The sequence below is a fragment of the Mobula birostris genome, unplaced genomic scaffold, assembly GCF_030028105.1.
Source record: "Mobula birostris isolate sMobBir1 unplaced genomic scaffold, sMobBir1.hap1 scaffold_868, whole genome shotgun sequence".
In the NCBI taxonomy this organism is placed as follows: Eukaryota; Metazoa; Chordata; class Chondrichthyes; order Myliobatiformes; family Myliobatidae; genus Mobula; species Mobula birostris.
The window spans coordinates 135,001-160,000 of NW_027278585.1; the positions used below are offsets into that span (position 1 = coordinate 135,001).

Sequence of the window (25,000 nt, forward strand, 5' to 3'; positions counted from 1 at the left end):
CTCCCCCTGCCCCATCACATGGCCATTGTTGTGGGTACACTATTTTGACCACGCACCCATCTTCACCCTGGGAACACTATACAGCCTGTCCCCATCACCCCAGAGTACGTACAGGTTGTTTGCTGAGGACTGACCGTAGCTTGCTGCACTCAGTCTCCACGGAGCTACTCGCAGTGCCTGTCCTGCCTGGTACAGAGCTGGTCCAAAGTGCACAGGACAGCTTGTCCAGGAAACTTGTTTTGCTCCGCCTTGTTGTCGAGTGTTGGGGTGAATGACCAAGAGGGTGGAAAACTGTCCCTGAGAGGGACGTTGTAACTGGGCACGGGCCAGATGAGTAAACCACCAACAGTTCTCTCGTGCACCCCCAACCCATACAGTCTCCACCGCTCCCCCATCCCCCACAGGTCCCCCCCCCCACCCTCACAGATCTTCCACTCCACCCCATCGGTCACCACTGCTCCCCCATCCCCCACAGGTCCCTCCTACCCTCACAGATCTCCCACTCAACTCCATCGGTCACCACCCCTCCCTCATCCCCCACAGGTCTACCCCACCCTCACAGATCTTCCACTCCACCCCATCGGTCACCACCCTTCCCCCATCCCCCACAGGTCTCCCCCACCCTCACAGATCTTCCACTCCCCCCATCTCCCACAGGTCCCCCGCACCCTCACAGATCTTCCACTCCACCCCATCGGTCACCACTGCTCCCCCATCCCCCACAGGTCCCTCCTACCCTCACAGATCTCCCACTCAACTCCATCGGTCACCACCCCTCCCTCATCCCCCACAGGTCTACCCCACCCTCACAGATCTTCCACTCCACCCCATCGGTCACCACCCTTCCCCCATCCCCCACAGGTCCCTCCTACCCTCACAGATCTTCCACTCCACCCCATCGGTCACCACTGCTCCCCCATCCCCCACAGGTCCCTCCTACCCTCACAGATCTCCCACTCAACTCCATCGGTCACCACCCCTCCCTCATCCCCACAGGTCTACCCACCCTCACAGATCTTCCACTCCACCCCATCGGTCACCACCCCTCCCCCATCCCCCATCCCCCATCGGTCCCCTGCTCTCTACCATGCTGGTCTCACTTCTCCCCTGCCCTGCTCCACAGTGCTCCCCCTCTCCTCGAAGGGACATTGAACCTGGGTATGGGGTCAGAGTATATAGATCCAAACACCCAGCAAATTCCCACCACCCTCCAACTTCCCTCTCTCTCTACCCTCTCCCCACCTCCACCCCTCAATTCTCCCTCCTAATTCACCTCCATCTCTTCCACCTTACTGGCCCTCCCCATCACTCCACCCACCTCTCCCTCCACCTGCGACTGTCCAGAAATTAGGGTGACATTTTCCCTCCCTGGAGTCAATACAGGGATAAATGAAATTCCACTGACTACCACTGAATAACTCCATGAACTATCTATCTACACATCCACGACTGTCCCTTGGTGACTATCTACTGTATTTACTCCCACCTCAGTGAACACTCCACTCTTGGTCCCATGTGGACTGATTTGGGAACCTTCCCATTGTCACATTAACACTGGGAGTTTGAGCTGGTCTCATTGGGGGGGGGGGGGATTGGGGTCAAGAACATTGCCCAGATCAAACAGGACTGAGTCCCAGTGTGGTTGAGCTCAGGCACTGTGACTGTTACTGTGGGAGGGCAGTACTGAAGAGAATCACACTATGGGAGAGGCAGTACTGAGGGAGAATCACACTGTGGGAGGGGTGGTATTGAGGGAGTGTCACACTGTGGGGGGGACAGTACTGAGGGAGCTTCATACTCTGGGAGGACAGTACTGAGGAGAATCACTCTGTGGGGGGGTGGTATTGAGGGAAAATCACACTGTGGAGGGGTGGTATTGAGGGAGGGTCACACTGTGGGCAGGGTGGTACTGAGGGAGAATCACATTGTGGGGGTGGTACTGAGGGAGGATCACACTGTGGGCGGGGTGGTACTGAGGGAGGGGCACACTGAGAGAGGTGGTATTGAGGGAATGTCACACTATGGGAGGAACAGTACTGAGGGAGGGGCAGTACTGCGGGAGTAGCTCAGTTTGGGAGAGGCTGTACTGAGACGTGAGTCCTGGTGCACTGTCCCTTTAAGCAGCCTCACGGCTGCAGATGTAGGCAATTAAATGCAGCTGTGGGTGATTAAAGGTTCTAGAGCCGGAGGAGGGGGGAGGCTGTTGGACACTGGATCAGGAGGTGTGGGCTGTTGGTGTTCCTTACAGGAGGAGTGGGTGGGTGTGGAGGGGAAAATGTTTTGTATGTGGGGAGGTTGGACCTGTGGAGGGAGGGATTTGGTCTGGAGGTAGTTTATGATGTGGAAGGTTCTGGTAGTGTATTTCCAGAAGGGTGTCTGCGTCCTGATTCCATGAAGATCAGCCCCTCTCACCCTGACCTAATAACCGCAACCTACACCACCCCCCTCAGTGTGAACTTCCCTCCCTGTTTCCCAGTCTGGGTAGAGAGGAGAGGTTGGAGATTGAGGGGTGTGCTGGGCAGGATGGTTTGGTGGGTGGTGTTTTTGGAGGGGAGGGTGAAGGGTGGATGGCAGGGTGTGATTGCAGGGCATGCTGGAGGGAGCAGGGGCCATAGATCATTGTGGGTTTCCTCACTCTCTCCCTCATACCCCTCAATGGTCACTGAAAATGGACTAAGGTTTGTTTTCACATCATTCCCCCCCCCCCGCCTCAACTTGCCTAACTTACCCCACTCCATACCTTCACCCATCTCTGTCCTGTCTCCCTTATTGACTCTGCCCCTCTTCCCACAGCCCACCCATGGATGACAACCTTCTCTTTGAGTGTAAGGCCCCCGACTTCTCCCTGCTGGAACTGTTGTCCCCACCGTGTCTCGACCCCCAGACCCTGAGGTGGACCAGCTACCTCTGGGTGGTTCGGCAGAGTCTGCAATCAACTTGTGCCTCCATTCATCTCGGCTGAGGATGGGAGTTCGGGGCTCCCCACTGCCGGAGGCGTCTGCTCTGGGAGGGGCTGCAGGAGTGACTGACAGGTGGGTGAACTGACCATCCATCCCTGGACCCGGTTGGCTTGGCATGGTAGGAAAGCATGAGCAACCTCCCACACCTACTGCATCCATGCATTTCAATTGCTGGGGTTATTGGCCCCTGCCAGGAAGATGGGCTCCTGCTAGGAGCATCTCCGGCCCACACTGGCAACCTCTTCGCAGCTCGCAGTGTCAACAGAGCAAAAATAATTTTGTTCAGTGGGCAAATCAAAGAGCTGGTCATTGGTTTTGGGGGGTGGGGGAGACAGTGCACTTCTGTTTGTATCAACTGTGTTGAGGCTGAATCAATGGTACAATTTAATGTCAGAGAAATGTTTACAATATACATCCTGAAATGCTTTTTCTTCGCAAACATCCATGACAATGGAGTGTCCGAAAGAATGAATGATAGTTAAATGTTAGAACCCCAAAGTCCCCCCCCCCAACTCCACCCTCCTGCGTATAAGTGGCAGCAAGCAACAATTTCCCATCCCCCCCCACTGGCAAAAAAAAGGCATTGGAACCCACCACCGAGCACTCAAGTGTGAGCAAAGCACAGGAAAGACACAGATTTGCAGTTGCCCCAAAGACTCCATTGTTCACCTGGCATTCAACATATTTCAGTCTCTTTCCCCTCCCCCTCCCCCTCATGAGATGTCTCTGTTTCACAGCGAGTGGGGAGACATAACGAACAACTCACTGGTTTACGATGTTAAAAGTCCACCACGTTGCTTTTTTTTGAGCTCGGTGCCCAAAGATCACGAGTCTCTGAGCACACAGCCGCAGATGTTCCAACTCCCCCCGATGACACACAGGTCTCCGGTCATGACACTGACCCTCGATCCGCCTGTCTCCAGAGCCCCGAGATCCTAGGCTTCCAAAGCTGAGCCAAATACTTAGGCCGAACCCTTGGTATGCTGAACAACAACGGCTGGTTATGAGACCCTGAGAGTGGTCCCATACCTGCAAAGAACCGTAGTCAGCGTGTAACTCCAGGTCTGGGTTTTCAAAAGAACCCTGAAAGGGAAAAATAAAGATATTAAAGATGGAAATAGAGCTGTTTCCGAAGGTGCAGGCAAAGGAGTCGCCATTTAGTACCATCACCACGCCGCTCCACTGCCTTGTGAATTGATTGTGAACCTCAAGTTCCTAGGAGTGAACATCACGAATGGCCTGTCCTGGTTCAAACATGTTGATGTCAAGGCCAAGAGAGATCACTAATGCCCAACTTCCTCAGGGGGCTAAATAAACTTGGCATGTCCCCATTGACCAGTACTGATTTTTATTGATGCACCATATAATCAGGCACAATTGTCCCTGATGACTGCACCTGTAAAGGGTGCATCCAGCTGCAGCTTCTGACAAACTGAGTTAGGGAACTGGAGCTGGATGAACTTCGGATCATTTGTGAGGCAGAGGCAGAAATAAACAGGAGTTACTGGGAGATAGTCAACCCTGAAATTCAGGAGGCAGGTAGCTGGGTGACTGTCAGGAGAGGTAAAGGGAATAGACAGAATGAGCAGAGCACCCCTGTGGCCATTCCCATCAATAATAAGTATATAATAATAATAATAATAATAATAAGTTTTGGATACTGTTGGTGGGGATGACCTACCAGGGACAAGTTACAGTGGTTGTGTCTCTGGCACTGAGACTGGACCCTTAGCTCAGAAGGGAAGGAGGTAAAAGAGGAGAGCAGTAGTGATAGGGATTTCGATAGTTAGGGGGACAGATAAGAGATTCTGTGGAAGAGATGGAGAATCTCGGATGGTCTGTTGCCTCCCTGGTGCCAGGGTCCACAATATCTTGGATCGAGTTCTCGGTATTCTCAAGAGGGAGGGTGAGCAACGAGATGTCGTGGTCCATGTAGGGACCAACTACGTGGATAGGAAGAAGGAGGTGGTCTTGCAAAGAGAATTTAGGGAGTTAGGTGCAAAGTTGAAGGACAGAACCTCCAGGGTTGCAATCTCAGGATTGCTACCCATGCCATGTGCTAGTGAGGCTAGAAATATGAAGATAATGCAGCTAAATACGTGGCTAAAGAGTTGGTACAGGAGAGAGGGCTTCATGTTTCTGGACAATTGGGCCTTGTTCCAGGGAAGGTGGGACCTGCTCCGAAGAGACGGGTTGCACCTGAACTGGAGGGGGACTAACATCCTTGCGGGGAAGTTTGCTAGTGCTGCTCTGGGGGTTTCAACTAGATTTGCAGGGGGAGGGGAATCAGATTGTTAGAGCAGATAAGTGAGGTGGAGGAGGATAAAGGTCATGAGAGAACTGCAAGTATAGTACACGGAGTAAAGCCAGATCTAACATGTAAAGAGGCTTTGAGGAAAGAGAGCTGAATAAAGGGTGTAAAGGTAGTAAGGTAGAAGGGCTAAAGTGCATGTACTTCAATGTAAGAAGCATCAGGAACAAAGGTGATGAACTGAGAGCTTGGATACATACATGGAATTATGATGTAGTGGCCATTACAGAGACTTGGCTGGCACCAGGGCAGAAATGGATTCTCAATATTCCTGGATTTCAGTGCTTTAAAAGGGATAGAGAGGGGGGGAAAAGGGGAGGAGGGGTGGCATTACTGGTCAGGGATACTATTACAGCTACAGAAAGGATGGGTAATGTAGCAGGATCCTCTTTTGAGTCAGTATGGGTGGAAGTCGGGAACAGGAAGGGAGCAGTTACTCTATAGGGAGTATTCTATAGGCCCCCTGGTAGCAGCAGAGATACCGAGGAGCAGATTGGGAGGCAGATTTTGGAAAGGTGCAAAAATAACAGGGTTGTTATCATGGGTGACTTTAACTTCCCTGATATTGATTGGCACCTGATTAGTTCCAAGGGTTTAGATGGGGCAGAGTTAGTTAAGTGTGTCCAGGATGGATTCCGTCACAGTATGTTGACAGGCCGACTAGGGGGAATGCCATACTAGATCTAGTATTAGGTAACAAATCGGGTCAGGTCACAGATCTCTGTGGGTGAGCACCTGGGGGACAGTGACCACTGCTCCCTGGCCTTTAGCATTATCATAGAAAAGGATAGAATCAGAGAAGACAGGAAAACTTTTAATTGGGGAAGGGCAAATTATGAGGCTATAAGGCTAGAACTTGTGGGTGTGAATTGGGATGATGTTTTTGCAGGGAAATGTACTATGGACATGTGGTCGATGTTTAGGGATCTCTTACAGGATGCTAGGGATAAATTTGTCCTGATGAGGAAGATAAAGAATAGGGTGAAGGAAACATGGGTGACAAGTGAGCTGGAAAGTCTAGTCAGGTGGAAGAAGGCAGCATACATGAGGTTTAGGAAGCAAGGATCAGATGGGTCTATTGAGGAATATAGGGTAGCAAGAAAGAAGCTTAAGAAGGGGCTGAGGAGAGCAAGAAGGGGGCATGACAAGGCCTTGGCGAGTAGAGTAAAGAAAAACCCCAAGACATTCTTCAATTATGTGAAGAACAAAAGGATGACAGGAGAGAAGATAGGACTGATTGGAGATAAAGATAGGAAGATGTGCCTGGAGGCTGTGGAAGTGAACGAGGTCCTCAACGAATACTTCTCTTTGGTATTCACCAATGAGAGGGAACTTGATGATGGTGAGGACAATATGAGTGAGGTTGATATTCTGGAGCATGTTGATATTAAGGGAGAGGAGGTGTTGGAGTTGTTCAAAATACATTAGGACGGATAAGTCCCCAGGGCCTGATGGAATATTCCCCAGGCTGCTTCATGAGGCGAGGGAAGAGATTGCTGAGCCTCTGGCTAGGATCTTTATGTCCTTGTTGTCTACGGGAATGGTACTGGAGGATTGGAGGGAGGCGAATTATGTTCCTTTGTTCAGAAAAGGTAGTAGGGATAGTCCGGTAATTATAGACCAGTGAGCCTTGCGTCTGTGTTGGGAAAGCTGTTGGAAAAGATTCTTAGAGATAGGATCTATAGGCATTTAGAGAATCATGGTCTGATCAGGGATAGTCAGCATGGCTTTGTGAAGGACAGATCCTGTCTAACAAGCCTGATATAGTTCTTTGAGGAGGTGACCAGGCATATAGATGAGGGTAGTGCAGTAGATGTGATCCACATGGATTTTAGTAAGGCATTTGACAAGGTTCCACACGGTAGGCTTATTCAGAAGTCAGAAGGTATGGGATCCAGGGAAGTTTGGCCAGGTGGATTCAGATTGGCTTGCCTACAGAAAGCAGAGGGTGGTGGTGGAGGGAGTACATTCAGATTGGAGGATTGTGACTAGTGGTGTCCCATAAGGATCGGTTCTGGGACCTCTACTTTTTGTGATTTTTATTAATGACCTGGATGTGGGGGTAGAAGGGTGGGTTGGCAAATTTGCAGACGACACAAAGGTTGGTGGTGTTGTGGATAGTGTGGAGGATTGTCGAAGATTGCGGAGAGACATTGATAGGATGCAGAAGTGGGCTGAGAAGTGGCAGATGGAGTTCAACCCGGAGAAGTGTGAGGTGGTACACTTTGGAAGGACAAACTCCAAGGCAGAGTACAAAGTAAATGGCAGGATACTTGGTATTGATCTACCCCCCCCCCCCCCCCCACCATCGGTTCCTCCAGTTCCAGGGACTGAGCTTTGGCCAACGTCTCCTGAGCTGTGTTCTGTGGCTCTGCCACCCTCTCACCCCCACTGCTCGCCCTCCCACCCCCACCCCCCCATGAACACATAGGTCAATAATGGAATCTGTCTCCTGATGTAGGACATTCCTGCTCAGACTCCCACCCCTCTCACCTCTCCAACAGATTCATTCAGAGGGGCCATGCTCGCTGGATGAACGGTGCTTGGTTTAATCAGGCTCCAGTCACCTCCCAATAACCCAACAGGACAATTCCCAAACTTCTGTCTCTCATCATCCTCTGACCGTAGGAAGACGGGGTTCCAGCCAAATGCATGGAGAAGTGGTGGTTTCCCAGGAATGATCTCATCACTTCCTTTGAAGGCCTGGGGTGCCCACCTGTCTCCTGGAGCGTGACTCCTCTGTGCTGTGCCCCTGCTGGGGTTTGTCAGTCCTCAGGAGAGAATGTAGATACAGACTCGCCTTGTATCATGACACTGGGTTTGTGGAGGCCCCACCCTCACTGCTTGACCCCAGCTGAGCTGTTGCCTGTGGTTGAGGAGAGAATTATGGGGCTCATGATTAACCCAACCTTGTGACCACCCTTGCCGCCTTCTCCAGGTGCCTGGTGGGGTGGTGGGGGGGGTGGGTCTGTGCAGGGGAAGCTGTTTCTGAGAGCGAGAGGGTGTTAGTCCAAGATGGGGGAGATGGATGGTTCTAGGAAGGGAGGGGGTCTGGGCTGTGGGAGTGAGGTGTTGTGAGGGAAGGGAGGAGGCTCTGGGCTGTGGGAGTCGGGTGTTGGGGAAGGGAGGGGGGTCTGGGCTGTGGGAGTGGGGTGTTGAGGGAAGGTAGGGGGTCTGTGCTGTGGATGTGGGGTGGTGAGGGAAGGGTGGGGGGTCTGGGCTGTGGGACTGGGGAGTGGAGGGAAGGGGGGGTGTTGAGGGAAGGGAGGGGGTCTGGGCTGTGGGAGTGGGGTGTTGTGAGGGAAGGGAGGGGGGTCTGGGCTGTGGGAGTTGGGTGTAGTGAGGGAAGGGAGAGGGTCTGGGCTGTGGGAGTGGGGTGTTGTGAGGGAAGGGAGGGGGGTCTGGGCTGTGGGAGTGGGGTGTTGTGAGGGAAGGGGAGAGGGTCTGGGCTGTGGGAGTGGGGTGTTGTGAGGGAAGGGAGAGGGTCTGGGCTGTGGGAGTGGGGTGTTGTGAGGGAAGGGAGAGGGTCTGGGCTGTAGGAGTGGGGTGTTGTGAGGGAAGGGAGAGGGTCTGGGCTGTGGGAGTGGGGTGTTGTAGTGAGGGAAGGGAGGGGACAGATGGTTGGGCCTTTGGGTGATGCTTCACCTGGGCTTTGTTTTGTTTTCTTGCAGATTTCCCTCTGATGCGTCCCCCTTGTCCCTTGCCCCCGATAGGATCCACCTCCGTGACTGCTATGAGGTGCCTGAATCCACCATCCTCTCCCTCATGCAGGAAGCGGCCAAACTAGAGCCACCATTCACAAGCCATGACACCTGCTCGATGAACAACAATCCCAACCCTCAGGAGGAGGATCACACCCTCGGGAGTACTAGCTTTCTCCCTGCCCCGGACCCACAGGAGGAGGATAACCCTCCCAGGATGGTGACCTTTCCCCCTGTCAGTTCCCCCTGGGCTCTGGGCAGAGGAGTGTCGGGGTGGTACTGGCGTCCGTGGAGAGGTTGGGAATGGGTATGTCCTAGGATCATGTCAAGCTTCAGATGTGCAGAGCTCGAGAGCGGACAGGGTGGGGGGAAAAGGTCAGGGAGGGGATGGCCACTGGCCCATGTCATCTACAGACTCCCACACCCATCCCTCAGCACCTGTCCGCACAAGGACCCCCCCGCAAAACAGCCCCACCCCCAGCGCAGTGCCCAGAGTGGGGACCCCACCTTCCAGGGTGTCACCGTCTGCATGGAGAGAGAGCTGGTGGGTCATCTAGACTGCCGTCTGCACATCACTGCCCACTACAGGTAGGTCTCATTCTCACCCCCTCCAACACCTCACTCCCACCACTTTCCCTCCTACTGTCCCCTCCATGAGCACATCACCTCCCCTCCCCCCACCCCCATAGGCTGGTCTCGCCCTCAACTTGCCTCTTTGTATACCCCCCATCGGCATCACCCCTACACCCTCCATCTCCTTTGCACAGCACTGCCCAATATAATTAGGTCTAGATACTCCCTGCTCTCTGACCCCTAGACCCTCTCTCTCCTTTTCTTTCTTTCTCTCTCTCTCTTTCTCTCAGCCCAGGGCTGCAGCAGAAGTTGACCCGGTTCCGATCCCACTCTCTGGGTCATCGGGAGACCCCATCAACACCCCGGCTCAGCAGCTCGGAGGAGGACCATATCCTGGCCACCAGAGTGAGTGAGGACCAGAGGTCAGCATGTGGCCTGGGGTTCATGTGGGGTTGAGTCAGTGAGGGGAAGGGTGATTGTTTGGACCCCAGGCTGAAGAGTTGGTCTGTGTACAGCCTTGTGGAAGAAAGGGTGAGAAGGATGGGATGTGGTCAGTGTGGGGACAAGTCAGTGGAGTCAGATTGGGTTGAGAGGACATGTCAGTGGGGGAGTGGCGTTAGTGAGCGGATGGGTCAATAAGAAGCTGGATGGGGTTAGTGAGGGGTGGATTAATAAGGAGGTGGAGTCACTGAGGGAGTGGGGTTAGTGAGTGGATGGGTCAATAAGGAGGTGGATGGGGTTAGTGAGGGGTGGATTAATAAGGAGGTGGAGTCACTGAGGGAGTGGGGTTAGTGAGTGGATGGGTCAATAAGGAGGTGGATGGGGTTAGTGAGGGGTGGATTAATAAGGAGGTGGAGTCACTGAGGGAGTGGGGTTAGTGAGTGGATGGGTCAATAAGGAGGTGGATGGGGTTAGTGAGGGGAGGGAAATAAGGGGTTAGGGGAGGGTCAATAAGGAGGTGAGTGGGGATCAATGAGGGGACAGGTCAGTGCTTGGACCCTGGGCAGTAACAGCTCCTGCACTGTCTGCTTTACAGGAATGAGGAGATGTGCCTCCTGTGGAACCCAGAAAACACCACTGTGGAGAGACGCAGAGGACGGGGACTCCATTGTGTAATGCCTGTGGGATCAGGTACCAGAGAGCTCCCACTCCCCACCCTCACTCCTAGACCCTTTCACCAGGACTGGGTCAGAGTAAAGATGAATCTGTTGAGGGGTGGTGGTGGGAGAGAAAGGTCTGTATTAGGGTGCAGGTTGTATTTGTCAAGATAACAATTACTTAACTTTTTGGACTGGCCTCCCATGAAGGTCCATGTCAAAATCTTTACTAAAGTCCATGTAGACAATATCCACAGCTCCATCTTCACCACCTCCTCAACCTCCCTCTAACACCACATCAGTAGTAATGTTGATCTGATTCAACATGTGAACCTTTCCCATGTCCTCCTTCACAGTAAGTATTGGTGAGGAGTATTTATCTAAGATTAATTCAGTTTCAAGTAGCTCCATATATAAGTTCCCACGCTGATGCTCAAGATCCTACTCTCTCCCCAACAACTTTTACACTCTCTGACTTGGAGAATCTTTGAGGATTCTCCTTCACCTTATCTGTTGGGAGGTCTCATGTATTCTCTTTGCCCTCCAGCTTCCCCAAGAGTTCTCCCACATCACTTGTACTCCACAAGGACTTGTGTGACCACCCCCCCCCCCAGTGCCTATAACTCATATCTGTTGGTCTTTATTTCCTGAACAGACTCCCCCATGTCCCTAGTTAAGCAAGATTCCCAACTCCTGCCAGCCTTGCCCATTATCTCATGAATCTGAGAGTGAATTGGGTTCGATAAGTCCCCAGAACCGGTTGAGATATCCCCTTGGACCTTGTGGGAGGCTAGTGCAGAAATTGCAGAGGTCCTGGCGGAGAGATGTAAAACATCCTTAGCTATGGGTGAGTTGCTAGGGTACTGGAGAATAGCTAATGATGCTCTGTTATTCCAGAAGGGTTCTAAGAATAAGCCAGGAAATGTAGATCCAGACATCAGTTGACGGTAAATAGTTGGAAGGTATTCTGAAGGACAGAATGTATATGTATTTGGATAGGCAGGGCCTATGGAGATGGCCAACGATGTTTAATACATGGCAGCTCATGTCTAACCAACCTTGGAGCTTTTTGAGGTTGCCGAGAAGATTGATGAAGGAAAGGTAGTGGATGTTGTCTACATGAACTTTAGCAAGGACTTTGTCAAAGTCCTACATGGGAAGCTGGTCTAGAAGGTTAAGTTATTTGGCACTCAAGATGAAGTAGTCAATTGGGTTCAACATTGGTTTAATGGGAGAAGCCAGAGGGTGGTAGTAAATGGTTCTCTCTGAATGGTGGTCAGTGACAAATGGTGTGCCACAGGGATTGGTTCTGGCTCCATTGTTATATACCATCTATGGTATGATTGAGATGATGTGGTAAATTGGATCAGCAAACTTATGGATGACACAAAGATTGGGGGGGGGGCTTCCAATGGATAGTGAGGAAGGCTATCAAAGCTTGCAGCATGATCTCAACCAGCTGGGAAAAGTGATCTTAAAAAACAGCTGCTGGAATACAATGCGGAGAAGTGTGAAGTGTTGCATTTTGGGAGGACAAGGCTGGGTAGCGCATACAGTGAATGTTAGGGTACTCGGGGTGTACAGTAGAACAAAGTGACCTGAGGATTGTGATCCATAATTTAAATGTCATCATTGGTAGATAGGATCATAGAGAGCTTTTGGCACATTGGCCTTGATAAACAATCATAAAGCACTACACCACAGTAGCAGGTTGTTCAGCCCATCTAGTCAATGCTCAATGGTTATTCTCCCTGGTCCCATTGACCTGCACCTGGACAATAACTCTTCATGCCCCTCCTATCCATGTACTTATACAAACTTATCTTTATTTTAAACTAGTTCTAGTCCCATCTGGGCGGGGGGGGGGGCGGGAATGGGGAGGCTGGTGTATTAACCCCATCTATACCACTCATAATTTTGTCTACATGAGGACCTGAGTTATAGGGAAAGGTTCAATAAACTAGGGCTTTATTTGCAGGAATGCAGGGGAATGAGGGCAGATCTTGTAGAGGTGTACAAAATTAGATAGGATGATAGGATATAGATAGGATGAAGGCAAACAGGCTTTTCCCCAAAAGTTTGAGAGAGACAGTGGAATTCTCTTCTTGCAGGATGTGGAACGATATAAACCTCCAATGGCCCTGATTGCTACACCTGTAAGAAGGGTATCCAGCCTTGTACAGATAGTGTCAGGAAACTGGAGCTGTATGAACTCCTGAACATTTGGGAAGCTGACGAGTTGATCAGTGGCAGATGCATGGAATGGTTGTGCATAAGGTGCAGGACACGCGTAACTGGGTGAAGGGGAAAGCGGTTAGGTGGCCATTGTAGGGTACTTCTGTAGCCATCTCCCTCAATTACAAGTATACTGTTTGGATACTTGTGGTAGGTGGGGGTGGGGGGTGGGGAATGATCTAGTAGAGGATAGCAACAGCAGCCAGGTCTCTGGCACTGAGTCTGGCTCTGTGATTCAGAAGGGAGAGAAGAGGTGAGCAGGAGTGATAGAAAATTCATTGATTAGGAGAACAGATTGGAGGTTCTGTGGATGAGAAGGAAATTCCCAAAAGGTATGAGTCTCTAACAATCTAAAGGTGGAGAGTGAGCAGCCGGAGGTCATGGTCCACACTGGTACCAATGACATTAGGAAGGTTATCAAGGTCCTGAAAAGTGAGTTCAGGGAGTTGGGTGTTAAGTTCAAGGACAGGACCTCCAAGGTTGTTATCTCAGGATTGCTACCCATGCCATGTGGTATTGAGGCCAGAAATAGGAAGATAATACAGTTTAAGTAGTTAGCAAGGAGATGATGCAGGAGGGAGGGTTTCAGATTTTTGGAATCACTGGGCGCTATTTCAGGGAGGTGGGACCTGTACAGATGGGATAGTTTGGTACCCTTCCTGTTCAGGTGCAACATTCTTTTGGGACGGTTTGCTAATGCTGCTTTGAGGGGTTTTAAAGGAGAGCTGCAGGGCGATGGGAGCCAGTGTGTTGGGTCCAATAGTGAAATGGTTGTGGGGAAAGATGATGTTAAGCCCACATATAAAGACAGCAGTCGAAACGCTGAGCATGGTAGGAATGTTCTGAATTGCACCTATTTCAATGCAGGTATTGTAGGCAAGGCTGATGAGATGGAGCATGGATCAGCATGTGGAATTATGACATTTTAGTTATTCGAGAGATTTGCTTGTAGGAGGGGCAGGACTGGAAGCTCAAGGTTCTGGGGTACTCTTGTTTTAGACGTGATAGAGCAGGAGGCATTAAAAGGGGGAGGGTTGGCATTAGTCAGAGAAAACATGCAGTAGTGCTCAGATAGGACAGACTAGAAGGCACATTTACTGAAGCTACGTGGGTGGAACCGAGCAATAAGGAAGGGATGACCACATTCATGGGATTGTATTATAGCTCACCAAAAAGTCAGTGCAATTTGGAGCAGCAAATTTGTTGAGAGGTAGTAGACAATTGCAAGAAAAATAAGATGGTGATAGGTGATTTTAACTATCCACATTGACTGGGACTCCCATACTGTAAACGGACTAGACTATCAAATGTACTCAGGAATGTTTTCTTAATCAATACAGTGCCTATAAAAAGTTTTCAGCTTCCTTGTAAGTTCTCAAGTTTTATTGTTTTAAACATTGAATCAGAATGGATTTAATTGGCTTTTTTTGGTACTGGTCAACAGAAAAAGACTTTAGTGTTAAAATAAAAACAGATCTCTACAAAGTGATCTAAATTAATTACAAATATAAAACACAAAATAATTGATTGCATCAGTATTCACCCCCCCCCCCCTTAATATGACATACCAATCATCTCTGGTGCAGCTAATTGGTTTTAGAAGTCACACAATAGGTTGAATAGATCACCTGTGTGCAGTCAAGGTGTTTTAATTGATTGTGGTAAAAATACACTTGTATCTGGAAAGTCCAACTGCTGGTGAATCAGTATCCTTTTTTTTTCATTTTTAAATTCTTTATTAAAGATCAACAAAAAAATACATTAAGGTAATCAAGTCAATATGTACAATGAAGAATTAAATTTGCAACTAACTGATTAACAAAGCTAAGCAATATATCAATAATAATAAGAAAAAAAAATATCCTGGCAAAATCAACACCATGAAGACACAAGAACACTCAAGCAACTCTACGAAAGGGTTATTGAAAAGCATAAGTCAGGAGATGAATACAAGAATATTTCCTAGTCACTGAATATTCCTTGGAGTACAGTTAAATCAATCATCAAGAAATGGAAAGAATATGTCACAGTTGTAAATCTGTCTTGAACAGGCTGCCCTCAAAAACTGAGTGACCGTGCAAGAAGGGAACTAGTGAGGGAGGCCACCAAGAGACCTATGACAAGTCTGGAGGAGTTACAAGCTTCAGGGGCTGAGATGGGAGAGACTGCACATGCAACAACTATTGCCTGGGTGCTTCACCAGTCGCAGCTTTATGGGATAGTGGCAAAGAGAATGTTTTTTTTTGCGGGGGGGTGGGGAGAGAGGAAAAAAACTCACATGACATCTCAGCTAGAGTTTGTCAGAAGGCATGTGGGAGACTGAAGTCAGGTGGAAGGAGGTTTTATGGTCTGATGAAACCAAAACTGAGCTCTTGGCCATCAAACTAAATGCTATGTTTGGTGTAAGCCAAACACTGCACATCAACAAAAAACAACTATCCCAACCATGAAGCATGGAGGCGGCTGCATCGTGCTGTGGAGATGCTTCACTGCAGCAGGCCCTGGACAATGACCCCAAACATAAAGCCAAAGCTACACAGGAATGGCTCAAAAGCAACAAAGTTAATGTCCTGGAGTGGCCAAGTCAGAGTGTAGACCTCAATCCAATTGAGAATTTGTGGCTGGACCTGAAAGGCTGTTCATTCATGATCCCCATGCAATCTGACAGAGTTTGAGCAGTTTTGTAAAGAAGAATGGGGGAAAAATTGTAAAGACTAAATGTGCAAAGCTGATAGAGACCTATCCACAAAGACCCGAGGGTGCAATTGCCAAAGGTCGTCATCGTCATCATCTGAACCCTTAGTGCCTAGGTGGCATATGGGGCCTCAATTGCCATCGGTACATCTACTAAATACTGTCTTGAAGGGGGTGAGTAATTATGCAATCAATTATTAAACACAAAATAATTGTAATAAATTTAGACTAATTTGTAGAAAATTGTTTTCTCTTTGACACAAAGTGTCTTTTCTGTTGATCAGTGTCAAAAAACCCCCAATAAAACATGAAAACTTCTGGGGGGGTGGGGAGGGGGTAGTGAATACTTTATAGGCACCATACATCAAAATCCCAACTAGAGTGTGATATAGACTGTTAGCGGATTTGATTATGGAGCTTAAGACAAAGTAATGCTTAGAAGGCAGTGATTATAATTTGTTAGAATTCACCCTGCATCTGAAGGTGGGGGTGGGGAAGCTGAAGTCAGATTTATCAGTACAGTATTACAGGGCAGTAAAGAGAATTGTAGAGCCATGAAAGAGGAACTGACCAAAGTTGATTAAAACGGGACACTAGCAGGGATGATGACAGAACAGCAATGGCTGGTGTTTTGGGGGAAAATTCAGAAGGTATAGGATGGATATATACCAAAGAAGTAGTATTCTAAAGGCAGGATGGCACAACCGTGACTGACAAGGGAAGTTTAAAAACAGCAAAAGGCAAAAGAGAGAGACCATATCATTGAGCAAAAATTGGTGGGAAGTTTGAGGATTGGAAAGTTTATTAAAAATAAATAAAAATAAACCAGAAGGCAACTATAAAAGCCATAAGAGGGAGAAGATGAAGTATGAAGTTAAAGCCAATAATATCAAAGAATATAAATTTTTTTTTCAGATTTATATAGAATAAAAAAGGGGAGAAAATAGGTATGTTAGACCACTGGAAAATGATGCTGGTGAGGTCGTAAAGGCGGGGGCGGGTGGGACAAGGAAATGGTGGATGAGATAAGTGTATTGTGCATCCAGTAGAAAACACAAGCAGTTTGCTGGAGGTTCAAGCGTGTTGGGAGCATAAGTGAGTGCAATTGCTATTACTAGCGAGAATGTGGTTGGGAAGCTGAAAGGTCTAAAGGTGGATAAGTCACCTGGACCAGATAAACTATACCCCAGGATTCTGAAAGAGATGATTGGGGAGATTGTGGCGATACTGTATCGGTAAAGATCTTTCAAGAATCACTAGGTTCTGGCATGGTTCCAAAGGACTGGAAAATTGCAAATGCCACTCTCCTCTTCAAGAGAGGAGGGAGGCAGAAGAAAGGAAACCATAGGCCAGTTAGTCTGACCTCAGTGGTTGGGAAGATGTTGTACTTTATTGTTAAGGATGAGGTCTCAGGGTACTTGCAGGCAGATGTTTTTTTTTTAAAAAAAAGGCCAAAGTCAGCATAGTTCCCTTGAGGGAAAATCTTGCCTGACAAATCTTTTGGAGTTCTTTCATGAAGCAACATGCAGGATAGACAAAGGAGAATTAGTGGATGTTGTGTACTTGGATTTTCAGAAGGCCTTTGACAAGGTGCCATACATGAGGCTGCTTAACAAGTTAACCCATGGTATTACAGGAAAGATTCTAGCATGGATGGAAGATTGGCTGATTGGCAGGAGGCAAGGAATGGGCATAAAGGGAACCTTTTCTGTTTAGTTGCTAGTATCTAGTGGTGTTCCGTACGGTTCAGTGTTGGGACTGTTTTTTTTACGTTGTATGTCAATGATTTGGATGATTTAATTGGCTTTGTGGCAAGTTTGTGGATGACAAAAATGGATAGAGGGCCAGGTAGGAAGCAGGAAGACTGCAGAAGGACTTGGACCAATTCGGAGACCAGGCAAAGAAGTGGTGGATGGAATACAGTGTTGGGAAGGGTATAGTAATGCACTTTGGTAGAAGAAATAAATGTGAAGACTATTTTCTAAATGGGTAGACAATTCAAAACTCAGAGGTGCAAAGGAATTTGGGAGTCTTCATGCAGGATTCCCTCAATGTTAACCTCTTGGTTGAGTTGGTGATGAGGAAGGCAACTGCAATGTTAGCATTTGTTGTGAGAGGACTAGAATATAAAAGCTAGATGTATTGCTGTGGTTTTATAAGGGACTGGTGAGGCCTCATTTAGAATATTGTGAGCAGTTTGAGGCCTCTTATCTAAGAAAAAAATGCTAAGAGAGGACACTTGAGAGGGTTCAGAGGAGGTTTATGAGAATGATTCCAGGAATGAAAGGGTTATTGAATTAGCATTTGGCTCTGAGCCTGTACTTGCTGTAATTTAGAAGAATGGGGGGGGGGGGGGTTGGGGAATATCATTGAAACCTGTTGAATGTTGAAAGGCTTAGACGGAGTGGATGTGGATTGGATGCTTCCTATAGTGGAGGAGTCCAGGACCAGAGGGCATAGCCTCTGAATAGAGGGATGCTCATTTGGAATGGAGATGAGAAGGTGGTTAATCTGTGAAATTCGTTGCCACAGGCAGCTGTGGAGGTTAGGTCATTGGGCATATTGAGAGTGGAAATTGATGGGTTCTTCACTAGTCATTGTGTGAAAGGTTATGGAGAGAAGGCAAGAGAATGGGGTTGAGGGGAAATGGATCAGCCATGATGAAATAGCAGTGTAGACTCAATGGGCCAAATAGCCTAATTCTGCTCCTATCTCTTGTGGTCTTCTGGACAATCCCATCTTGCTCCATATCTTGAAATTATTAGAATTATGGTCACTACAATGTACTCCAGTGACTCAACAGCCCAAGTCTCATTTTCTAGTAGGAATTTGAGTGTAGTCCTTTTTCTAAATGGTGCCTTGTAATTTCAGAAAACTTCATTTCTGCCCATTGAATTCTCTAGTGCATTGTTGGCTGTCCCTGTTGATGTTAGGGAAGTTAAAATCATCAACTTGAACAACTTGCATTTCTGTTCTCCCTCCCCCTACATATTTGCTCCTCTATTACTTATTATTGGTGGAAGGAGGCTGTAGTCGAGTCCCATCCATATAATCGCTCCCTTCTTATTTCTGATTTTTATCCATGCAGCGCTGCTAGACACTCCCCCAGGAATGTCCTCTTTAAATGTTGCTGTGATGGTCGCATGAATCAATGGTGCCCCAACCTCCTCAATTCACAGATGGTGATAAATCTCTGGAATTCCCTGCCAGGAGGCTGGTGGATCATTGGGGCGAGTTGAAGAGCAGGTGGGTAGAGTTAGGAAGGTCAGGGAATTGCGGGCTCTGGATTGCGGTCACAGAGGAGGCAGATAAAAACTGATGGTTCGTGTTTGGGCAGCTTGGTCTCCTGTTTCCATGTGTTCCCATTCTCCTACCTATAGATTGCTCCAGTCCTACTCCTTGCTCTTCCTCTGGCCAGTTCCCTATCTGCATCCAGTGCTGACCCCTCTCCTGATCTGTAGTGTACACCTCTCTCTTCCCCTCTCCACCTGAGCTCCCTGTTCTTCCCACAGGTACAAGAAGTATCGGATTCGGTGCCCAAAGTGCTGGCACATTCCCAAGAAAGAGGGCAAATATTTTGTCCGTTGCCTACGGTGTGGGGACCCCCTTCGACTGCTCCTGAATGCAAGAAAGGGGACGAACTGCTGATGGCCAAGGATGCAGATGGGAGAAGAGATGTGTCTGGAAGCGAACTCTTTGTCACCCCTCCCCCCCAGAGTTGGTGTGAAAATGGATTGCAACAATACTGTTTCTATTTAATGTTGGGAGCAGGTGGTGTGTCTGTCATGGGGGAGGAGAGACTTCATCACTGCTGTAATGGTGGGTTTCTATTCCCTGTTGTAGAGTGCTCTCCATGCATTTGCACGGTGACCCCGTACATCGTGACGTCCCGTAGTGGGCTCTGTCGATAGTGTTTTGGTGGGGCATTTGATGGATGTCACAGGGCTTGCCTGTTTCTGTAATATTGGATTTGCTTGTGGTTCACTATGTCTCAATAAAATACCTCCCGACTTGGGCTGGAATTCAGCATCCCAGAGAAGCATCTCACTGTATTTGTACCCACCTCTGTCACGTGCTCGCACGCACCTCGATAGGATGATGGAGGCACTGGAGAAAACAGTTGTGGAAATTGTTGATATTTTCATATTCATACAGCAAGAGAACAAGCCCTTTGTCTCAACTCATCCACACTGGCTGTGTTGCCCAGAGAACTAGTCCCATCTGCCTGTGTTTGATCCACAGCCCTCTATCCCTCTCCCAGCCCTGTACTTACTGAGGCTTTTAAATGTTGCTACTGTGCTGCCTTAGCCAGTATTTCTGACAGCTCATTCCAAATATTCACCACCCATTGTGTGAAAAAGCTGCCCCCGATGTCCCTTTAAATCTCTCACCTGTGCCCCCTTGTGTCAGCACCCCTCCCTGGGGATAAAGCCTGCTTTCTCCCTGTGTGTGTTCCCCATAATCTTATATACAGCACCTCTATAAAGTCACCCCGCAATCCCCTACATTCCAGGGATTGAAATCCTAGTACACAACCTCCTGCAAGTCCAGGCAACATCCTGGTAACTCTTTTCTACATTCTTGCTAATTAATAACATTGTTCTTCTGACAGGGTATTCAAAACTGCATGTGGTACTCTCAGCGTAGTATCAACGATATCAACCATAACTGCGTCGTAACTTCCCAATCCCTATACTCAGCAAAACCATCTTGCCAAATGCCTCCGACAGGTCACATTCATATGCCCCTAGGACCCTGTTTCGGGTAGAGAACCTACATTGGGACGGGGTGGAGAAAGTACTGGCCCGCTGTATGTCCCTCTGCCAGCTGAGGTGAGCGCCGGAGTCGTTCTATCCGGGACTAGTCATCGGTCACGAGTAGCGTCCTTCCAGGGTCCGACCTCCATCACAGCCAAGGGGCGGTCACTGACAAACTCAGGAGGTCGGACTAAAGGGATTTGGCAACGTGACCCCGCCCATCTTCCCCCCCTCTCGCACATGCATACCCCGTCTCCCCCCTCCCTCTAGTTTCCCATCCCTCACCTTCCCCCACCAGCTTTAGTCGAACACTGTCAGGGGTAACAGCTGGAGCCCATTGTGTATTGAGCGGGGCTCCGGGACGGGACGGAAGCTGCCGACCCGGATCCGACCACTAATCCCCTTAGTCCGGCCGCCGCTCCAATGAGCCGGGACCCAGCTGTGTTCACCCTGTAGCGGGACACGTCCCATCGCCGCAACAGCTGAGCATAGCCGCGTTATAAAGCAGAGAGCGGCCAGCAGAGTACAGTCCGGGCGGGACCGCGTCTCAGGTCAGACCATTCAACCCCTTTCCTCACCCGCTTGCTTCAAACGCCCCGACGCCCTTTCCCCCTCTCCCAACCTCACTTCCAACTCATCCACCCTCCCTTCTCATCACTCCCGCTCCCTACTTCACTCTTCCATCCACCTCCATCTCTCTCCCAGCTTCGCACTCTCAACCCCTTTGCTTGCTCTCTCACAGCTGTGCTCTCTAACAGCGCACCCTCTCTCCCCAACCCTCCACAAACCTTATTTCTGGCCTTTGCCCCTTCCTTTCTAATACTGAAGGAGGGACTCAAGCAGAAATGTCAATTATTCATTCCTCTCCATAGATGCTGTAAGATCTGCTGAGTCCCTCTAGAGTTTTGTGTGTGTTGCTCTCCCATACCGGCCCTCTCCATGTCTCCCTCCCTCTCTCCCCTGTCTCCCTCCCTCTCTCCCCCTTCTCCCTCTCTCTGTCCCCCTCTCTCTCTCCTCCCCATCTCTCTCTCTCCTCCCCGTCTCCCTCCCTCTCTCTCTCGCCTCCCTGTCTCTCTCTCTATCCCCCGTCTCCTTCTCACTCTCTCCTCTGTCTCCCCCCCTCTCCCCATCTCTCCCCCTTCTCCTCTCTCTCCCCACCTACCCCCCTCTCATCTCCCCCTCTCTCTCCCTGTCTCTCTCCCACCCTCCCCCCTCCCCTCCCCCTCTCCCCTCTCCCCCTCCCTCTCCCATCTCCCTCTCCCTCTCTCGCTCTCTCCCCGTATCCCTCCCTCGCTCTCTCCCCGTCTCCCTCCCACCCTCACTCTCTCCCCATTGCCCTCCCTCCCTCGCACTCTCCCCGTCTCCCTCCCTCGCTTCCCCCCTCCCTCGCTCTCTCTCCCCGTCACCCTCCCTCGCTCTCTCCCCATCTCCCTCCCTCGCTCTCTCCCCATCTCCCTCCCTCGCTCTCTCCCCGTCTCCCTCCCTCGCTCTCTCCCCATCTCCCTCCCTCACTCTCTCCCTCACTCACTCTCTCTCTCCCATTCTCCCCCATCTCCCTCCCTCGCTCTCTCCTCTGTCTCCCTCCCTCGCTCTCTCCTCTGTCTCCCTCCCTCGCTCTCTCCCATCTCCCTCCCTCGCTCTCTCCCCGTCTCACTCCCTTGCTCTCTCTCCCCCGTCTCCCTCCCTCCCTCTCTCTCCCCGTCTCCCTCCCTCCCTCTCTCTCCCCATCTCCCTCTTGCCTCCCCGTCTCTCTCTATCCCCATCTCCCTCTCTGCCCCTCTCTCCCCCCTCTCCCCCTCTCTCCCCCTCTCTCCCCCCTCTCCCCTCCTCCTCTCTCTCCCCGTCTACCCCCTCTCTCATCTCCCCCTCCCTCTCCGTCTCCCTCTCTCCCCGTCTCTCTCTCCCCGCCTCTCTCTCTCTCCCTGTCTCCTCTCTCTCTCTCCCCTGTCTCCCCCACTCTCTCTCTCCCTCTCTCCCTCTCTCCCTCTCTCCCTCTCTCCCTCTCTCCCCGTCTCCCTCCCTCTCTCTCCCCCATCTCCCTCCCTCCCTCTCTCACCCGTCTCCCCCCTCACCCGTCTCCCCCTCTCTCTCTCCCCCTCACTCTCTCTCCCCATCTCCCCTCTCTCTCCCCATCTCCCCTCTCTCTCCCCATCTCCCCCTCTCTCTCCCCGTCTCCCCCTCTCTCTCCCCATCTCCCCATCTCTCTCTCCCCGTCCCCCTCTCCTCCCTCCTCCCGTCTCTCCCTCTCTCCCTCCTCCCGTCACCCATCTCTCTCTCCCCCCGTCTCCCCCTCTCTCTCTCCCCCTCTCTCTCTCCCCCTCTCTCTCTCCCCCTCTCTCTCTCCCCCTCTCTCTCTCCCCCTCTCTCTCTCCCCCTCTCTCTCTCCCCCTCTCTCTCTCCCCCTCTCTCTCTCCCCCTCTCTCTCTCCCCCTCTCTCTCTCCCCCTCTCTCTCTCTCCCCTCTCTCTCTCTCCCCCTCTCTCTCTCCCCATCTCTCTCTCCCCCGTCTCCCCCTCTCTCTCTCTCCCCGTCACCCTCCCTCGCTCTCTCTCCCCGTCACCCTCCCTCGCTCTCTCTCCCCGTCACCCTCCCTCGCTCTCTCTCCCCGTCACCCTCCCTCGCTCTCTCTCCCCGTCACCCTCCCTCGCTCTCTCTCCCCGTCACCCTCCCTCGCTCTCTCTCCCCGTCACCCTCCCTCGCTCTCTCTCCCCGTCACCCTCCCTCGCTCTCTCTCCCCGTCACCCTCCCTCGCTCTCTCTCCCCGTCTCCCTCCCTCGCTCTCTCTCCCCGTCTCCCTCCCTCGCTCTCTCCCCTGTCTCCCTCCCTCTCTCTCTCTCCCTGTCACCCTCCCTCGCTCTCTCTCCCCGTCTCCCTCCCTCGCTCTCTCCCCGTCTCCCTCCCTCGCTCTCACCCCGTCTCCCTCTCTCACTCTCTCCCCGTCTCCCTCTCTCACTCTCTCTCTCCCCTTCTCCCTCTCCCTCCCTCGCTCTCTCTCCCCCGTCTCCCTCTCTCCCCCTCTCTCCCCCTCTCTCCCCCTCTCTCCCCCTCTCTCCCCCTCTCTCCCCCTCTCTCCCCCTCTCTCCCCCTCTCTCCCCCTCTCTCCCCCTCTCTCCCCCTCTCTCCCCCTCTCTCGCCCCCTCTCCCCTCCTCCTCTCTCTCCCCGTCTACCCCCTCTCTCATCTCCCCCTCTCTCTCCGTCTCCCTCTCTCCCCGCCTCTCTCTCTTTCTCTCCCCCATCTCCCCCTCTCTCTCCCCATCTCCCCCTCTCTCTCCCCATCTCCCCCTCTCTCTCTCCCCGTCTCCCTCTCTCCCTCTCTCCCTCCCTCTCTCTCCCCCATCTCCCTCCCTCACCCATCTCCCCCCTCACCCGTCTCTCCCTCTCTCTCTCCCCCCTCTCTCTCTCCCCCCATCTCCCCCCTCTCTCCCCGTCTCCCCCTCTCTCCCCGTCTCCCCCTCTCTCTCCCCATCTCCCCCTCTCTCTCTCCCCGTCCCCCTCTCTCCCTCCTCCCGTCTCCCCCTCTCTCCCTCGTCCCGTCACCCCTCTCTCTCTCTCCCCGTCTCCCCCCTCTCTCTCTCCCCCCATCTCCCCCTCTCTCTCTCCCCCCCGTCTCCCCCTCTCTCTCTCTCCCCAGCTCCCTCCCTCTCTCACCCAGTCTCCCTCCCTCTCTCTCTCCCCGTCTCCCTCCCTCTCTCCCTCTCTCTCTCTCTCTCTCTCTCTCTCTCTCTCTCCCCGTCTCACTCCCTCTCTCTCTCTCCCTGTCTCCCTCCCTCGCACTCTCCCCGTCTCCCTCCCTCCCTCCCTCTCTCTCTCTCCCCGTCACTCTCTCTTTCTCTCTCTCCTTTCTCTCTCTCTCCCCGTCTCTCTCTCTCCCCCGTCTCTCTCTCCCCCCCGTCTCTCTCTCTCTCCCCGTCTCTCTCCCCGTCTCTCTCCCCGTCTCTCTCCCCGTCTCTCTCCCCGTCTCTCTCCCTGTCTCTCTCTCTCTCTCCCCCGTCTCTCTCTCCTCCTGTCTCTCTCTTTCCTCCTGTCTCTCTCTCCGTCTCTCTCTCTCCCCCGTCTCCCCCACTCTCTCTCCCTGTCTCCCCCCTCCCTCTCTCTCTCTCTCTCAATCATCTCCCTCTCCCTCTCTCTCCCCGTCTCCCTCCCTCTCTCTCCCCGTCTCCCTCTCTCTCTCCCCCCTGTCTCCCCCTCTCTCTCTCCCCCATCTCTCTCTCTCCCCATCTCTCTCTCTCTCTCTCCCCCGTCTCTCCCCCTCCCTCTCTCTCTCCGTCTCCCTCCCTCTCTCTCTCCCCGTCTCCCTCCCTCTCTCTCTCCCCGTCTCCCTCCCTCTCTTTCTCCCCGTCTCACTCCCTCTCTCTCTCCCCGTCTCCCTCCCTCGCGCTCTCCCCGTCTTCCTCCCTCCCTCCCTCCCTCTCTCTCACTCCCCGTCTCCCTCCTCGCTCTCTCCCATCTCCCCCTCTCTCTCTCCCCGTCTCCCTCCCTCCCTCTCTCTCCCCATCTCCCTCTTGCCTCCCCGTCTCTCTCTATCCCCGTCTCCCTCTCTGTCCCTCTCTCTCCCTCTCTCCCCCTCTCTCTCCCCCTCTCCCCTCCTCCTGTCTCTCCCCGTCTACCCCCTCTCTCATCTCCCCCTCTCTCTCTGTCTCCCTCTCTCCCCGTCTCTCTCTCCCCGCCTCTC

The 25,000-nt window shown here is 51.5% G+C and overlaps 2 protein-coding genes across 7 annotated transcripts in view; one reads left to right on the plus strand and one right to left on the minus strand.

The window, feature by feature from the left end:
- The window catches only part of LOC140193790 (diamine oxidase [copper-containing]-like), a 130,103-nt gene extending 129,904 nt beyond the window's left edge, over positions 1 to 199 (minus strand). For all 4 annotated transcript variants that reach the window (XR_011884933.1, XR_011884934.1, XM_072250956.1 and 1 more), the window contains exon 1: positions 135 to 199. The gene's annotated coding sequence lies outside the window, so the exon portion shown is untranslated. The remainder of the gene's footprint in view (positions 1 to 134) is intronic.
- The window catches only part of LOC140193791 (uncharacterized), a 144,314-nt gene extending 124,740 nt beyond the window's left edge, over positions 1 to 19,574 (plus strand). For 2 of the 3 annotated variants that reach the window (XM_072250958.1, XM_072250959.1), the window contains 5 exons: positions 2,794 to 3,032; positions 8,943 to 9,560; positions 9,836 to 9,950; positions 10,582 to 10,676; positions 19,084 to 19,574. In XM_072250958.1, the coding sequence (XP_072107059.1) occupies positions 2,965 to 3,032; positions 8,943 to 9,560; positions 9,836 to 9,950; positions 10,582 to 10,587 (807 nt within the window). In that variant the 5' untranslated portion in view covers positions 2,794 to 2,964 and the 3' untranslated portion in view covers positions 10,588 to 10,676; positions 19,084 to 19,574. Of the gene's footprint in view, positions 1 to 2,793; positions 3,033 to 8,942; positions 9,561 to 9,835; positions 9,951 to 10,581; positions 10,677 to 18,659; positions 18,818 to 19,083 lie in introns of all 3 variants that reach the window. The other variant, XM_072250960.1, reaches the window with a different exon arrangement.
- The last annotated feature ends 5,426 nt before the right edge of the window (positions 19,575 to 25,000 follow it).